The sequence below is a fragment of the Podarcis melisellensis genome, assembly GCF_964234715.1.
Source record: "Podarcis melisellensis genome assembly, chromosome: 12".
Classification (NCBI taxonomy): Eukaryota; Metazoa; Chordata; class Lepidosauria; order Squamata; family Lacertidae; genus Podarcis; species Podarcis melisellensis.
This window is the reverse complement of record NC_138544.1, coordinates 42,092,199-42,110,478: the sequence shown is the minus strand read 5'-3', so window position 1 is coordinate 42,110,478 and position 18,280 is coordinate 42,092,199. Positions and strand designations below refer to the sequence as shown.

At 46.0% G+C, this 18,280-nt stretch overlaps 1 protein-coding gene across 6 annotated transcripts in view; it reads right to left on the bottom strand.

The window, feature by feature from the left end:
- Positions 1 to 14,861, bottom strand: part of CCDC7 (coiled-coil domain containing 7) — a 154,177-nt gene extending 139,316 nt beyond the window's left edge. For 4 of the 6 annotated variants that reach the window (XM_081931346.1, XM_081931349.1, XM_081931351.1 and 1 more), the window contains exons 1-4: positions 14,691 to 14,860; positions 9,201 to 9,262; positions 7,587 to 7,818; positions 4,222 to 4,320 (exon numbers count right to left, since the gene is read on the bottom strand). In XM_081931346.1, the coding sequence (XP_081787472.1) occupies positions 4,222 to 4,320; positions 7,587 to 7,808 (321 nt within the window). In that variant the 5' untranslated portion in view covers positions 7,809 to 7,818; positions 9,201 to 9,262; positions 14,691 to 14,860. Of the gene's footprint in view, positions 1 to 4,221; positions 4,321 to 7,586; positions 7,819 to 9,200; positions 9,263 to 14,690 lie in introns of all 6 variants that reach the window. The other 2 variants (XM_081931350.1, XM_081931347.1) reach the window with 2 other exon arrangements.
- Positions 14,862 to 18,280: the final 3,419 nt, after the last annotated feature.

Genomic DNA, 18,280 nt, shown 5'->3' with positions numbered 1-18,280 from the left:
GCCCTGGGCCAGATGGTAAGTGGCAGGAAGGAGCAGGGCCCTCAGGCACTCACTCAGGGGAGTCCTCCTGGGCAGCAGGCAGCAAGCACCACGCAGTCCTTATGAGGCCTGTCAGGCCCCGCCCTGGGCCAGATGGTAAGTGGCAGGAAGGAGCAGGGCCCTCAGGCACTCACTCAGGGGAGTCCTCCTGGGCAGCAGGCAGCAAGCACCACGCAGTCCTTGTGAGGCCTGTCAGGCCCCGCCCCAGGCCAGATGGTAAGTGGCAAGAGCAGGACCCTCAGGCACTCACTCAGGGGAGTCCTCCTGGGCAGCAGGCAGCAAGCACCACGCAGTCCTTATGAGGCCTGTCAGGCCCCGCCCTGGGCCAGATGGTAAGTGGCAGGAAGGAGCAGGGCCCTCAGGCACTCACTCAGGGGAGTCCTCCTGGGCAGCAGGCAGCAAGCACCACGCAGTCCTTGTGAGGCCTGTCAGGCCCCGCCCCAGGCCAGATGGTAAGTGGCAAGAGCAGGACCCTCAGGCACTCACTCAGGGGAGTCCTCCTGGGCAGCAGGCAGCAAGCACCACGCAGTCCTTATGAGGCCTGTCAGGCCCCGCCCTGGGCCAGATGGTAAGTGGCAGGAAGGAGCAGGGCCCTCAGGCACTCACTCAGGGGAGTCCTCCTGGGCAGCGGGCAGCAAGCACCACGCAGTCCTTATGAGGCCTGTCAGGCCCCGCCCTGGGCCAGATGGTAAGTGGCAGGAAGGAGCAGGGCCCTCAGGCACTCACTCAGGGGAGTCCTCCTGGGCAGCAGGCAGCAAGCACGTCGCAGTCCTTATGAGGCCTGTCAGGCCCCGCCCTGGGCCAGATGGTAAGTGGCAGGAAGGAGCAGGGCCCTCAGGCACTCACTCAGGGGAGTCCTCCTGGGCAGCAGGCAGCAAGCATCACGCAGTCCTTATGAGGCCTGTCAGGCCCCGCCCCAGGCCAGATGGTAAGTGGCAAGAGCAGGACCCTCAGGCACTCACTCAGGGGAGTCCTCCTGGGCAGCAGGCAGCAAGCACCACGCAGTCCTTATGAGGCCTGTCAGGCCCCGCCCTGGGCCAGATGGTAAGTGGCAGGAAGGAGCAGGGCCCTCAGGCACTCACTCAGGGGAGTCCTCCTGGGCAGCAGGCAGCAAGCACCACGCAGTCCTTGTGAGGCCTGTCAGGCCCCGCCCCAGGCCAGATGGTAAGTGGCAAGAGCAGGACCCTCAGGCACTCACTCAGGGGAGTCCTCCTGGGCAGCAGGCAGCAAGCACCACGCAGTCCTTATGAGGCCTGTCAGGCCCCGCCCTGGGCCAGATGGTAAGTGGCAGGAAGGAGCAGGGCCCTCAGGCACTCACTCAGGGGAGTCCTCCTGGGCAGCAGGCAGCAAGCACCACGCAGTCCTTATGAGGCCTGTCAGGCCCCGCCCTGGGCCAGATGGTAAGTGGCAGGAAGGAGCAGGGCCCTCAGGCACTCACTCAGGGGAGTCCTCCTGGGCAGCAGGCAGCAAGCACCACGCAGTCCTTGTGAGGCCTGTCAGGCCCCGCCCCAGGCCAGATGGTAAGTGGCAAGAGCAGGACCCTCAGGCACTCACTCAGGGGAGTCCTCCTGGGCAGCAGGCAGCAAGCACCACGCAGTCCTTATGAGGCCTGTCAGGCCCCGCCCTGGGCCAGATGGTAAGTGGCAGGAAGGAGCAGGGCCCTCAGGCACTCACTCAGGGGAGTCCTCCTGGGCAGCAGGCAGCAAGCACCACGCAGTCCTTGTGAGGCCTGTCAGGCCCCGCCCCAGGCCAGATGGTAAGTGGCAAGAGCAGGACCCTCAGGCACTCACTCAGGGGAGTCCTCCTGGGCAGCAGGCAGCAAGCACCACGCAGTCCTTATGAGGCCTGTCAGGCCCCGCCCTGGGCCAGATGGTAAGTGGCAGGAAGGAGCAGGGCCCTCAGGCACTCACTCAGGGGAGTCCTCCTGGGCAGCAGGCAGCAAGCACCACGCAGTCCTTATGAGGCCTGTCAGGCCCCGCCCTGGGCCAGATGGTAAGTGGCAGGAAGGAGCAGGGCCCTCAGGCACTCACTCAGGGGAGTCCTCCTGGGCAGCAGGCAGCAAGCACCACGCAGTCCTTATGAGGCCTGTCAGGCCCCGCCCTGGGCCAGATGGTAAGTGGCAGGAAGGAGCAGGGCCCTCAGGCACTCACTCAGGGGAGTCCTCCTGGGCAGCAGGCAGCAAGCACCATGCAGTCCTTGTGAGGCCTGTCAGGCCCCGCCCTGGGCCAGATGGTAAGTGGCAAGAGCAGGACCCTCAGGCACTCACTCAGGGGAGTCCTCCTGGGCAGCAGGCAGCAAGCACCACGCAGTCCTTATGAGGCCTGTCAGGCCCCGCCCTGGGCCAGATGGTAAGTGGCAGGAAGGAGCAGGGCCCTCAGGCACTCACTCAGGGGAGTCCTCCTGGGCAGCAGGCAGCAAGCACCACGCAGTCCTTATGAGGCCTGTCAGGCCCCGCCCTGGGCCAGATGGTAAGTGGCAGGAAGGAGCAGGGCCCTCAGGCACTCACTCAGGGGAGTCCTCCTGGGCAGCAGGCAGCAAGCACCACGCAGTCCTTGTGAGGCCTGTCAGGCCCCGCCCCAGGCCAGATGGTAAGTGGCAAGAGCAGGACCCTCAGGCACTCACTCAGGGGAGTCCTCCTGGGCAGCAGGCAGCAAGCACCACGCAGTCCTTATGAGGCCTGTCAGGCCCCGCCCTGGGCCAGATGGTAAGTGGCAGGAAGGAGCAGGGCCCTCAGGCACTCACTCAGGGGAGTCCTCCTGGGCAGCAGGCAGCAAGCACCACGCAGTCCTTATGAGGCCTGTCAGGCCCCGCCCTGGGCCAGATGGTAAGTGGCAGGAAGGAGCAGGGCCCTCAGGCACTCACTCAGGGGAGTCCTCCTGGGCAGCAGGCAGCAAGCACCACGCAGTCCTTGTGAGGCCTGTCAGGCCCCGCCCCAGGCCAGATGGTAAGTGGCAAGAGCAGGACCCTCAGGCACTCACTCAGGGGAGTCCTCCTGGGCAGCAGGCAGCAAGCACCACGCAGTCCTTATGAGGCCTGTCAGGCCCCGCCCTGGGCCAGATGGTAAGTGGCAGGAAGGAGCAGGGCCCTCAGGCACTCACTCAGGGGAGAGTGGCATTCACTGAAAAACTAATAAAATGCATTATTGAGCCTATTACCGTATATGGCAGCATAAATAGTTATTCTCTGCCACCACTGCAACCTTACAGTATTTCTTCCAAATCTGATAACCAAGAGACAGAATTCATTAAGTGATGGCCATGATGGCCAGACCTGCAACATTAAAGGTAAGAGGTGGATGCTGGCAGCAGGTCTGGCCATCATGGCCACCACATACTGAATTAAAAAGAAATACGGTACTTCTTTTTCTCTGCCCTGAATCTTCTAATATTAAGCTTCATCAGATTACACTGGATTTTAGCATCAGATACTAGCACTAGAGAGGGATCAATATCATATAAACTTTTACATGTCTTTTTCCTAAATTAGAAAGCCCCTAAATTTTGTAATCTTTACTCATAGGGGAAATGTTCTAGCATCGTGATCATTTTGGTTGCCCTTTCCTGAATCTAGTATTTGGGGAGAAATATTGTGGAAAATTGTGTAACATCTACTTTTTGAACAAAGGGCTGTTCAAATATTTAACACCATTGCATCGTTTAGAATGGGAGTGGAGTTCACAGGCCAGTGGTTTGCAGAACAAGTGACTAAAGTGGGTGGGGCTAGATGCAAACAAATTTGACTTGCTTTTGTTCAGTAAGCTACACTCACACAGAACTCAGAAGTTTGTACCTGCAGTCATAGGTTTCTATCCACCATCCTAATAAGCAAGATGAATTGTCACAGTTCAAGGACAAATTCCAGCCAACCCCCAAAGAGGATGACACAGAGGACCAGTGAGGGGTGTGACCAAGGAAGGGGGCATGACCTGGGAAGAATAGTGAAGGCTGAAGAGAGGCTTGGAGGGACACATCTTGCTCCCAGATATGTCATTTCCCATCCTTGGTTTAGGACAAAAAAGTATCACGGCATAATTGGAAGTCAACAGTTATCCATTCTTCAGCAACTATTTGTAAGAACTATTATATTTATATACTATTGTAAGACAGTATATCAATACAGTATACACAACTAGCATACATGAAACCTATTCAAAGAATATGTGAAATTATTCAATAAACATACAGGTACTGTAGGTTCCCCTGCCGCCGCTGCCACTGCCGCCGCTGCCTCTTCTTCTTTCATTTCTTCATTTGCATACACACCTTCCATTGTCTGTACAAGCTGCAGAAAGTGCCAAATGATTTTTACCATCTCTCACTAGTCATACCCTACTTGTATTATACTAGATGCCTGGTGCCAAAAGTCATTGTTTTACCTGACGATAAAGACAGTGGTATATTGTACAAATGTTTATGTTTCAGGCAGGTGGAATAGTTGCTGAATAATATTGTGTCATAAGTTAGTTTGGAACATGAAAAATAGTTTTATACTTCTTGGGATCTAACATCATTTGCTAACACTTTACAACAGTGGTGGGAACTAGATGCATCAGCCGGAACCAGTTATCAACTTCCTATCCCCCTAGCCCAAGTATGATAGATAGGCAGGACTGCCCACCTTTCAATCATCTGACATCACAGTATCATCAGGCACCCCACAAAGTGCTTTGAATCCCCCATCATTTGATTGTCTGGGCTTCAAAGCACTGTGCATGGCTCCCTGCAAGAATCACCAAGGAGCTGATTGCCAGTGCTTCCAGGGAGCCCAATGCAGTGCTTTGAAGCCCTGTCAGCTGATGGGGGGGGGGAAGCTTCAAAGCACTCCTCAGGATTCTCTGTCCACACCGACAAGCAGTTGGATCATGGGGAAATATTTTGAAAAAATGATAGCCATCTTCAAATAGCTAAAGGACTGTCAAATGGAGTCACAAGAAAAAGGCTTCTGACTAAACATCAGGAAGAACTTTCTGACAGTAAGAGCTGTTTGACAGTGGAACAGATTTCCGCAATAAGTGGTGGACTCTAGATGGCTATCTATTATGTATGATCAAATTGAGATTCCTGTATTGCAGAGGTTTGGACTAGATGACCCTTGGTGCACCTTCCAACTCTACAATTCTGTGATTCTATGATTCAGTTATCAGCTGATAGTACACAGCTCTCTGCAAGCACAGGTAATCAACCAAGCAAAGAGATGCACAAGTACCGAGAGCAGGGATTTTCAAGCACTGCCAGTCAGCTGAATGGCAGTACCTGGAAACCCATTTGCCCCAGCCACTTTAACTGTTCCACATACAAAGTCATAGATGACTTCAGAAATAGGGGAGGTGGGTGTGGTTTGGCCAAAAGAGACTCATAGGTTAAAGGGCCTCACCAGCCTAAACAGGCATGTAGGCTGGAAGTTGCCTGCTACTGTTTTATAATATATCTGTCAGATATGCAGCACTTCCCTGCCATACAGAGGTAAGACAGTTGTTCCAGACAGCCTCTATGGCACTGTGATTATACAGTTAAGTAGGGTTTGGAATCATCTGTGGTCAATTTTAAGCATATTTTTCTTTGCAAGGACAGATAGGGACTTCCATATTTTTTTCAACTACAGGGCAGACAATAATCATTTAGTAATGTCCAAATGGCAGTGGAAGACAGGAGTGCCTGGTGTGCTCTGGTCCATGGGGTCACAACTAAACGACTAAACAACAAAATGTCCAAATCTATATCTATATCTTTCTCCCTGAGACTACCTGCAATGCTATATATTTCTAATATTAGCATAGCATAAAAGCAGAAACTCAAGGAATGTCTATTTTTAAAATCTTTCCAATGTTTGACAATAGTAGCTCGTTCCAGCGCTCCCACCATGGAAAACAATGGATCCCACAATAGCGTATGCCAGCCGTGCAGTTAATTAAGGATAATCTGGGAGTAATTATCCTCGGAAACACCCCCCCCCCCAGGTTGGGGTAGGAGAGCTTTCACTCGTGGATCATCCAATAACTGCCTCCCGCTCTGATGGAATGCGAGGGCAGGGACGCAGAATGTGTAGCACTGTACGTATTGGAAACTCTCCAATGCGGTCACCATGAGTGGAAGTACTTCTGTTTCTTTTAAGATGGATCTGAATTTGGACTTAAGAAACAGACATGTTCTGTATGAAGGAGAAAGATAACCCGCTAAATGAATCAGTGCCAAGGTTTTGATCTGGAGAGGACTCTCGGTATCGTAACTGGAACGCTACATAAGTGAAGCTGGAGTGCTTTCAAGTTTTGGAGAGGGAAAATGGAGTTGTGGTGTACTTAGAAATGAGTTTTTGATTGATTGATTGATTGATTGATTGATTGATTACAATATGAAAAGAAGAAGGTAAACAATAATTTCACACAGAAACTACAGGATATAAAATCCCTCTGCAAGTTAATGGATATGGATTTATTAAATACGAATGAAAGTCATCACACTAGTGACTGCTAAAACAAAGGTTTAAGATTGGCATTGTGGAATTTGGACTAATTAAGAGAACTGCAGCAGGACCAAGGATTAAAATCAACTCCAGAACCAGAACACGGGAAGTCATCCAAAAATATTGAATTCAGAACTGATTAATTTGCTTTTTTATTGTATTGTGATTTGGCATGATTTAGTATTGTATTAATGTGGCCTCCATTAGATTGTTATTAATGAAAATTAATAAAAATTAATTCTAATGACAACAGTAGCTCTAGCAACAACTGACAGATTAACTAATAATTGTGATACACACATTTATCTCTTTCCAAAAACAATTCAAAATTCTGGTATCAAAAACTTTGGCAAACAGCATGATTGGTTTACGAACTTAATCCGTTCTGGAAGTCCGTTCTTAAACTGAAACCGTTCTTACACCGAGGCGCACCGGTCGGATTCCATTCTTAGACTGAGTTAAAGTTCTCAAACCAGGACACTATTTCCGGTTTTGCAGAGTTTGTAAACCAAATCATTCATAAACAGGACTGTTCTTAAACCAAGGTACAACTGTATCAGCAAACTGTATATGTATAATAAAAAATTATATAATAATTAATACAAATAAAAAAATTATACTAAAAATTATTTCAACAAAATAATTCACAGCAGAAACTAAGTTTTTAAATTCACTTATTTCTTTTCTGTAGATAAAAGCAGTGGTTAGGATCAGTTGTTTCTTTCCACACTGAGAAGAACCATGATAGCGTAATTTCAAAAGAAGAAACTGATTCTAGGTTTTACAATTTTTATAATAGCTATTCTTCCTAGCCATGATACTAGCACCAAGTTTTTAGGATGCATATGATTTGGTATATTACCAGGAATAGATTGAGTTTTAATGAGCTGCTTAGCTTTTCAGGGTTCTGAACTCCTTGGTAGTTAATATTGTCCACTCAGATAGGAATTCCTATTAATTCTTGCAATTTTAATTATTTAGTTAAAGGAAACATTTGGACGGAGGAATTTAGGATGCAAACTATGTTGGCATACTGAATTCAACAGTCAAGATGCAATGAACATGCAAAAATTCAGTGATTGTCCTACCTCATTTAGATGAACAGTTATATTCTTAAGCACGTCCATTTCATCTAGTACTCTATCTTTATTTGTTGATGGAAGGGCTAAAGAGTACTGTGCAACAGATTCTGTTGGAGCTGAAGGCAATAAAAGCATATGCCCAGGTTCATAGCCCTGTTTACTTTTCCTCTTTTCATTAAATGAGGAATATAGCGGTTGATCCTTAATTCTCACTTTTGCTGGCTTCATTGTTCTTCTTCTGTTATTTTTTTAGGAAGAAATAAAACAATATTGGTTCATATCATTAAAAAATAAAATAGCAAAATAACACATTTTTTTAAAAAATAATATTTCATTTTTCATGTGAGCACTATAAGGACTTTCAGAACTATTGCACACATAAACTTATTTTCAGCTTCTGCCCTGTAATAGGTTTGCTTCTGTCCATTCAAAAATCCATGACATTATTTAATGGGCTTTTAAGCAGTCAGTTTCTGTGTCCTGGAAAGTAGGAGCTAGCTAAATTACTGGTTTCCTCTTTGCAGCCAGACCAAAAGCTGTTTTTTAAATAGGCATTACAATTGCACTCATAAAATAATTTTTTTTTAAAAATGTTCCACCTATTTAGAGGACATTTTAATCCCATATCAACAGGACAAATTAAAGGCCATTGTAAGACCCTTCAGGAATAGGATTTATTAAAGGCCATGTAATGAATACCATGGTCCCATAAATGAACAAACAGGAACTAATTACGGGAGTAGAAGCTATAAAAAGGAAACTTCAAATTAATGGTACAATAGCCCTGAAAATGGTGGGCTAGCCATCCATATCTGACACTGAAATTGCAGTTGTGTTTTATAACACACACACCCGAGTCTAATCTGGTGGGGTAATGGAAGGACATCTCAGAAAACATCAGAACTAGCTTGGTAAAATCATCACCTGAATTCAATTAAAAAACCAGGTGAACAAAGATGGCAACTCCGTATTAAACTGGTACTAAATTGAAGGAACTGTCACACTAACCCCTGACCCAAACCCAGATAACTCATCATCTGCTGATGGTCCAAACCTCCCAGAGCCGAGACTTAGGGAAACAGAGACCCCTATCCTTACAGCAACTACCCAGAAGACTCTAGTATCCAGGGAGAGAACTCAGCAGGTCTGTCTCCAGGGAATGCCTTAGAAAAATTCTCAGGCTGGGTCCCTACCTTGCTGGCAGCAGAGGAGCCCCAGTCATTTGATTGATTGATTGATTAAATTTTTATATAGGACAGTTCACAATATAAAAATACAAAATGAGAACACGAACTACATAATAAAACAAAACAAATAACAAACAAATAACCCCTCTCCCACAAACACGTTTAAAAGGCCATAAAATGCTTGGGGATAACATAACTTTGATACCTATATTGGAGGGATTGAACTAGATGACCCTTGAGTTTACCTCCAACTCTATGATTCTTCCATTCTGTTCAAGCTGGAGGTGGAGGCTGCACAAGAGTAAATCTTGTCCTAGTTTTCTTTTTTCATAATGGACAAAAGGAGGCTACTGCTCAAATTCTGTTCAGTGACCCTTCTGCTCAAATTATATATGTTTGCATGTTCCCTGATATTCTGTTTGACTCAATGTACCTGCATCAGATGAGTTCTGTTCAGTGTTTCAGTGGCTTCTCAGGTGATCTAATGTTCCTAAACTGATAAGGGAATAGAAGCAGAAAGAATTTAATAAGAAAATCTGGTATCGAAAATGGGGTGATGGGGGGCACTTTAGAGAAGGAAAATTTGTGCATCTGTCTGTTAATCACTTTAAAGTAGCATGGCAAGCAGCAATTTTTCAGCCTGCTATTTATTTATACATACATACATACATACATACATATATACATACATACATACATACATACATACATACATACATACCCCACTCATCTGGCTGGGTTTCCCAGGTAAGTAATATGTTACTCCTTCGTTTGAAAGAACAAAGAATGGTGGGACATTATTATATTATTATTATTTTATATTCATTCATTCATTCATTTAGTATATCACCCTTCCTCCATAGATCTAAGTACCCTCAAGCTGTGTACCCACTGCTTCAGAGGGAGCAAAAGAGCAGACAACCTCCCATTCAACCAGTCTAGGGAACTGCCCCCTAACAGTCTCTCAGTTTTATCTGGATTGAGCTTCAGTTTGTTGGCTCTCATCCAGTCCACTACCAAGGCAGGACAGTGGTCCGTCCAGAACATCCACTGCCACACCTGCAAATGTAAAGGAGAAGCAGAGTTGTGCATCATCAGCATATTGCTAACAGCATACGCCCAGATAACCTCACTCAGCCATTTAATGTAGATGTTAAACAGCATATGGGATAAAATTGAACCCTGAGGAACCCCACATTGAAGGCTCCATAGGGCTGAAGAACACTCCCCAACCATAACCCTCAGGAAGTGTCCATCGAAGTAGGACTGGAACCACCGCAAAACAGTGCCATTCACCTAACTTGGACAGTCACTCCAGAAGAATACCATGGTCAATGGTATCGAAAGCCGCAGAGGTGAGGAGAATTAACAGGGACACATTTCCCATCCCTCTCCCAACAGAGGTTATCATACAGGGCAACCAAAGCAGTTTCTGTGCCCAAACTGGACCTAAACCCCAACTGAGTGCCTGCATCTGGTCCACAACCCATGCTCATGAACCTTGCCCAAGAAGGGGAGATTAGCAACGGGCCAGTAATTAGTTAGATTTTCTGAATCTAAGGAGGGTTTCTTGAGGAGTGGATTCACCACTGCCTCCTTCAAGCAGACAGGGACCACCCCCTGCATCCTGTGACACCCCACAACACAATTGCCAGGGTATAGTCACCTGATGCCACCCTCCAAGACCAGCTCCACAGATAGGAGTGGAACTACTGCAAAACACTGCCTTCCAAATCCACAGAGCTGGTCCAGCAAATTATGATGGCTGATGACCTCAAAAGCCAATGAGAGGCTGAGTTAAAGCAACAGAGTCACACTTTGCATCCATCTTCTGATAAAAGTGATCCATCAGGGCGATCAAGGCTGATTCAGTTCCAAAACCAGTCCTAAACCCAGATTGGCATGGATCTAAAGAGCACCTTCAGCTGAACCACCACCCTCTTATGCATCTTTCCCAAAAAGGGAACACTAGCAACTGTACAGTAGTTCACAATCTCTGCATGTAGGGAGAGTTCTTTCAGGAGTGAACACACCACCATTTTCTTAAGGGTACTAAGTACCAAGGGCAGCCCATACCATTTTGCCACCTGAGAATACGCTACTCCCTGCCTCCCATGCCACTGCGCCCACCCCTCCACTTCCACCACCACCACAACTCAGTTAGAGCTGGGGCACTCTGGGAGGTGTTGCTACTTGTCTTCCCTGCCCCCCAGGGGGGGAGATGAACAACAATGTCAAAAGTAGAATGTTCCTGTTGCCAGTGACAGTATAACATTCCTGCAGTATAACATTCCTGGATATATAACATTCCTGGATGCACCCAGCCTCAAAGTAATAAGAGTGAAGAATGAAAGGTGTGCTCCTGACCTAACTCAGTCAGGAATGTGGGTTTGGTGAACAAGTTGAGGGTTAGTGACATGTAGAAAGGACAAGATGGTGAAGTCATTTAAGCAGGCTGGAAGGTTCTAATTAGTGAAGGGGCTTGTGACAGGACCAGTGATATGATTTGGCCCCCTAGGCCAGGGTCAGCAACCTTTTTCAGCTATGGAGAGGTCCACCATCCCTCAGACCATGTGATGGGCTGGACTATATTTGGGAGGGGGATAAATGAATTCGTATGCCCCACAAATAACCCAGAGATGCATTTTAAATAAAAGCAAGCTGATTCCTGGACTGTCTGCGGGCCGGATTGAGAAGGCAATTGGGCTGCATCCAGCCCACGAGCCTTAGGTTGTCTACCCCTACCCTAGACTAAAATATTATACAGGGTGAGTCCTTTCAAAGAGGCCCCATGGATACAGAGCACACATGTTCCACGGGGCCTCTTTTAAAAGACTCACCCTGTATAACGTATACAAAAATAACACAGGAGAAAAGTATTTTTAGCCCTTTCTCCTTGTACCATTCTCTACTGAATGCACTCATTTATTTTCAACCCACTAAAGAAAATATACACATCCCTACCTTCTTCCTAGCTCTGTAAAACAATCCAAAACTACAGGAAACTGGCCTAACTTAAGCCAGGGTAATTTACCTCTATTCCAAACTCTTGCAGGAATTTATGTATAGGTTGGGGGGGGTTGCCCCTCCAGCAGATATCATGCACATGCAGCCCACTACCAAAACCAGCACAATCGCTTTAGTGACATTTGTGTTGTCCCCACAAAATACCCCATGACAGTTTCTTCCTATCTATTCAAGTGACCTTTGCTGCACGATACCAAGTGTAACAATTCACTGATAAATGTATCTATGTACTGGCTCACTATGGGACGCGGGTGGCACTGTGGGTAAAACCTCAGCGCCTAGGACTTGCATGATCGGCGGTGCGAATCCCCGCGGTGGGGTGCGCTCCCGTCGTTCGGTCCCAGCGCCGGCCAACCTAGCAGTTCGAAAGCACACTTGGGTGCAAGTAGATAAATAGGGACCGCTTACCAGCGGGAAGGTGGGGTGCGCTCCCGTCGTTCGGTCCCAGCGCCTGCCAACCTAGCAGTTCGAAAGCACACTTGGGTGCAAGTAGATAAATAGGGACCGCTTACCAGCGGGAAGGTGGGGTGCGCTCCCGTCGTTCGGTCCCAGCGCCTGCCAACCTAGCAGTTCGAAAGCACACTTGGGTGCAAGTAGATAAATAGGGACCGCTTACCAGCGGGAAGGTGGGGTGCGCTCCCGTCGTTCGGTCCCAGCGCCTGCCAACCTAGCAGTTCGAAAGCACACTTGGGTGCAAGTAGATAAATAGGGACCGCTTACCAGCGGGGAGGTAAACGGCGTTCCGTGTGCTGCGCTGGCTCACCAGATGCAGCTTGTCACGCTGGCCATGTGACCCGGAAGTGTCTGCAGACAGCGCTGGCTCCTGGCCTATAGAGTGAGATGAGCGCACAACCCTAGAGTCTGGAAAAGACTGGCCCGTACGGGCAGGGGTACTTTACCTTTACCTTACTGGCTCACTGGAAAACTTCAGAAATTCATATAGACATGTGAGCTTAGCTACTCAGAAGCCCCTCTGCCAGAGTGATAATTCCTGGCATCCTGGTACCTGAGTGCCAGACAGGTAGCCATTCCAGAAATAACAAACCCAGATGAAGACAAAAGGGTGCGATTAACTTGGCTGGGAAACAGGGAAATGTAAATATCTTTTTTGTTACACTTGATGGGTGTTTGGTGGAAGGCAAGGTGAACCATGGGGCAGGGTCCAGGATGCTCAGATTACTGCCACCAGACTTCCCCTTTCATGATGTAACTGTGATGTATGAGTGATGTAGTTTGGGGGGGGTGTAACATGGAGATTAGCAGCTAATAAAAGTTTGGGGGCTCTTTTGTTTGGGGCTTCCATCTTGTTCCACCTTGTGGCAGGTGGGAATCCTGTCACGACACTCTTCAATAAAGACCAAGCCTACTGGCTGCTGTTTTGCTCTGGTATTCCTGGCTGGTGTCTTTGTTTTTTTGTCCAAGGGAGCCCTCAGATTTCTCTGTTAACAAAACTGTGTTCAGCAATGGGGCTACTGCCAGCTGAGCCAGACTGAACCTAAGGGAAAAGAAATGTTTAAAATCGGGTCTGACTTACACCATCCTACCTTCTGCTGGGTTGCTAGGTCCCAAGACCTAGCTGAACAGCTTTTGGAATGGGGTAAGCATATTAATTTATAAAACAGCACCACTGTATAAGAATGTCCTGTATAAATTCTAGGTTCCTTCTGTACCTTGTTATGTTAAAAGATTTGCAGAAATTGAAAGACAGAGTGGCCTTTTTCAAAGCCCAGTTAAAAACTGTTTAAGAAGATTCAGAAAAAGGTGAGATATATAAGGTATAATAATAGAAAACCGAGGGACCCCAGAGCAGCACATAGGACAAGATTGTTCCATCTGGAAGCGGAAATGTTTACACTGACTGAACCATTATAATAATATCATGTTGAATTCCCAACCCTTAGCTTTTACATAATTTTATTCGTATTTGTGTAAAATGATTCCGTTTTCATATTTTATTTAGATATTTGCTTAAAAGTAGAAAAACATGTTTAAAGGGTAGAATGTCCCTACCGAGGTTATTCAGTTTGTGTTGTATATTGTTTCATTTGTGTCTGAGTTCACTTGCACTGATGTTATATTACTTTCATACTATGAAAGCTGTGGGTTTTTTTTTTACTAAGCACCATTTGCGAGAAACAAATAAATCTTAGATCTGAGTTCTTACCTTGGCTCCTTACATCACCAAAAGAGGCTCCCCTAACCCAAATGACAATGATCTTTAAAAAATAATTTACCTATCTATCTATATACTGCTACATCATTAGCAGCTTTTAGTTTAGTTTAAATTGAAAAGGAGTTTAAATTGAAAAGGCTGGCAGGCAGGGAAATGCTGGAACTCGGAACAAAGTCCAGATGTCCACTAAAAGTTGGGCAAAGAAAGGCACAAGCTCCTTCCGTCTAACCTACCTCACAGGGTTGCTGTGAGATGATGGCGAGGAAGAACAGGGAACTCGCATCCCTGAGCTTCTTGGTGATATAAAAGTGCAATACCCTTAATGTGAGATAATGAGGTTGTCCATAAGAGATTGCACCCTAATGTTTTAATGTTGTATCTTAATCTTTTAAATTGTATTTTAATCAACTTGTTTTTATTATTGGTTGTTAGCCGCCCTGAGCCCGGTCTTGGCTGGGGAGGGCGGGGTATAAATAAAAATTTATTATTATTATTATTATTATTATTATTATTATTATTATTATTATTATTATAGTTTAACTTTAAGGAGCTTCCCGAGGAGGGGGGAGACTCTAGCTGTGAATGGTTGTTGTTGTTTGGGTCACGCCCCACTTCCCACCCCCAGAAGGCGTGAGGCAAAGCTGCTCTCTGGAAACGCCCCAATATATGGAAACCGAGCTCTTGTGGTTGTTACTGTTCTTCGCCTCCCTTTCAGAGACCCACCTAGGCGAAGGCCGAGCTGCCCGTCCTCAATCACTGGTTTCCTAAAGACGTTCAGCTACCCAGGCACCTCATCATCTCCCCCATCCGCTCTTTTCCTCCCTCCCGCCCACGTTCCTGGCTTCTTGCTGCTGCTCTTCCGAGGAATGAGTCGTCGTCGTTGGAAGGAGGGGGGCGCGCGAGAGAGAGCTCCCCCCCCCCACTCGGCGTCGTCAACTGCCATTTATTTTTCAAATGGGCCGCGAGTTCTCCTCAGGAGGGCGCGAGACAGGGCGGTTGGTGGCGCGCGCGCTGTGAGAGGTTCTCTCGCTTGCTTGGCTCGCTCCCGCCCGCCCCGTTGCCGCCGTGCCCGTCACACACCCGCCCTAGACACCGGTTAATGATGAGTCCTACTCTCTTGGCCCCCCCCCCCAAAAAAAAAATTAAAGGGAAAAAACACTGGGTGTATATTTCCAAAATATAAGATTAGAAAAAAAACAACAAATAAAATAAAACCTACATACAGCAACAGTGTTTTGTGTTGTGTAGGTTCCTATTTGTTATGTGTAAATTGCTATAGATTCAACAAACAAAAACAGTGGCAATTTGTTGTTGACAAAGGACAGCTGGACATATAAAGGGCCCCATTACCTTCAGTACCATCAAACCTAAATCTGGTCCTGGTGATGAGGGTTCGCTTCCTCTTAGGCAACCCTCCCCAGACACAAGATTCAAAAGAAAACGCAGTAGGGGAGTAGCATGTTCATTAGGAGACTGACTAAAAAAAAGTCACCAAGGAAATTAGCAAGCTTCCAAGTTCAACTCTTCATCGAAGAGTGGTGAAGATGGAAAGAGAAGGATGTTCCTATACAGTACAACCTCCCAGCAACGTCCTTTTTCTCCTCTGCACATTTTTCCTCCATTTGCTTACCATCTAACCTGATGAAGAATGTTGTTGAACTGGAAGGCTTGCTCATTTCTTTGGGAGCTTTTTATTTGGCCCCGAAAAAACCTTTGGATTCCCTCCCCCCCAAACCAGCAGGGCTACCTGAAATGTTTATATGTTTGCTATTTGCTCCATCTCCCACTGCAGCCAGTGAGACTTTTATTTACGGTATTTAGAATATTTGTATCCCACTTCATAGCCCCAACAGGCTCTCAAAAAGCTTCTGAAAGATTCTTAGCAATAAATAAAACCCACTAGTCAAGTCTGACTTCTTCCCTTCCCCCCAAGTCTAAGAAAGGGAGACAAGGATCACACAAATAATAACCGGAAGTTCTCATCAATTTACCTTCAGTTTGGATTGTGTCTTATTCAGAAGTTAATAATTGCTGAGTTTAAGAAGGCTTTCAACGAAATGAGCCTAAAACTGCAGCTTTAGCATGCCCATCCCATGGGTTATATGGTGTTGAATAACAGCACACAATCAGCACCACAGTTGAATCACCCAAATAAAATACATACCAAATAAAATTATCAACATTGTGCCTATCTAATTATTTAAAATATAGGTATATATTAGGAGCTGCTGCCACCCAAAACCAAACCTTTTAAACATGTATCCTAGTGTTTATATTAGAAACATAAAATGATACCATTTTACAAATACATACATGTGCAGTCTTTGGGCAACTGCTTGGGTTGCAATCTTTTTTCTTGACACAATGTTCTCTGCCTTTAACAGCTGGAGATCAACAAGTACATGAAGATACAGTGATGGAAAGAACTTCCTCTGAAGAATTTCCCATTTCATGCAGCTGTTAAATGCTGCTGATGTGTTGGAGCAAGGTCAAAGTGCTACTGCTTCTTTCACAGCAAAGACAATTATGTAATTAGAGGCACCAGTTGCCAGTTCTCTATGTTCCAAATAATTTTGTTCTCAGAAGCTGTCAAATAAGCCAAGCCTAGGAAAAGGTAACAGGCATAGCTAACATGTTAACCTAACTTCTATTATGAAAAACAAAAACAAAAATCTCTTTATAATGTCCAGTCGAAAGGTCACAAAACGGTGAGCAAGCCAGAACTTCTCGTCAGGTTGAATGTTAAGTGGAGAGCGTGTGTGTGAGGGAAAATCTGACTAGGTATTAAATATATAATCCCTGCACTGGCCAAAAGTTTATTTTTCTTGCATTGCTTCAAAGAGCCATGTCATCAAGAGCGCCCACACTTCAGATTTTCCACTATGTCGCTATTAAAAGAACAGCATCTCTGTCAGGAAAAAACAGTGACAACCCTGCTGACCACAGACACAGCTCACATTGAGATGTGCTCACATTGGAGGTAGAAGGCCACAGCTCCCTTCAACTGGGGTAGCATTTCAAGGTATGAAATGCAGAGCTTCAAATATGGAATTGGTGCATATCAGGAAGCTATCAAAGGCACTAAGGGCAAAGGGTGAAAACTTTAATGGCAGGGTGTGTGATAGATCCTTTGGGGTTAGCTAGATTTGAGGCATTGCATGGGGGACACTTTGATAAGTTATTTGAATGAGGAACTGAATAATGGGGAGCAACAGATTTATCTGGGTAGGTAAAAGATGCTCCATAGGAGCTCAGAAGTGAGAAGAAACCCTTGAATAACTCATAGGCATGGAACTGAAAGGGCACAATGCCAATATAAAAATACACTAACAAAAGATATGAAAAAAGAACATGAAATTGCAATGAGTTCCGAAATGATAGTTCTGAGTGAATAGGCATTAAAATGCCAAAAGCAGTTTAGTGTAAGTGTAAGGTGAAACATACCGGGGTGGGGGGGCCATGAAATCCTAACTTGATTGCACTTGGAATGCTGTGTACGTCTGCTCATCACACCTCAAAAAAATGATTTTGTAGAGCTGGAAAAAGATAGAACCAACATTATCAGTGGTCTGGAAAAACTATTTACTTACTTACTTACACCTTTATAAAACATTTACATTTTTTTAAAAAAACACTCTAAACAATATATACCACGTTTCTGTCAAGACACCCAGGGCAATTTAAAGTTTAAATTATTAACACAAAAATAGGAACATAAGAAGCTGCTTATATGCAGTAGGATCATTGGTCTAGCTAGGGTTTCAGACAGGAAACTCAGTCCTACCCAAGATCTCCTCCATGCAAAGCAGATGCTCTACTACTAAGCCACATCCCTTCCCCAAACAGTACAGTGTAAAATATAATCAGGGCAACTTCAGAAGCTGGTCAAAACCAGCTCCCTGAACAAGGGTTTCCTAGCTTCTGCCTTTGTGTAGGGCACACAGATTCCTAAGTACAATGGTACCTCAGGTTATATACGCTTCAGGTTACATACGCTTCAGGTTACAGACTCTGCTAACCCAGAAATAGTACCACAGGTTAAGAACGTTGCTTCAGGATGAGAACAGAAATCGTGCTTTGGCGGCACAGCAGCAGCAGGAGGCCCCATTATCTAAAGTGGCACTTCAGGTTTAGAACAGTTGCAGTTTAAGAACGGACCTCCGGAACAAATTAAGTACTTAACCCGAGTTACCACTGTAGTCCCAGGGAAGGTGGAGGCAGGGCTATCCTGCAGGGGTGCCAACTTGAACAAAATATGGGGGGGGCAGGAATTGCTCCACATAATCGATCACAAGGAGTGGTGCAATAACACC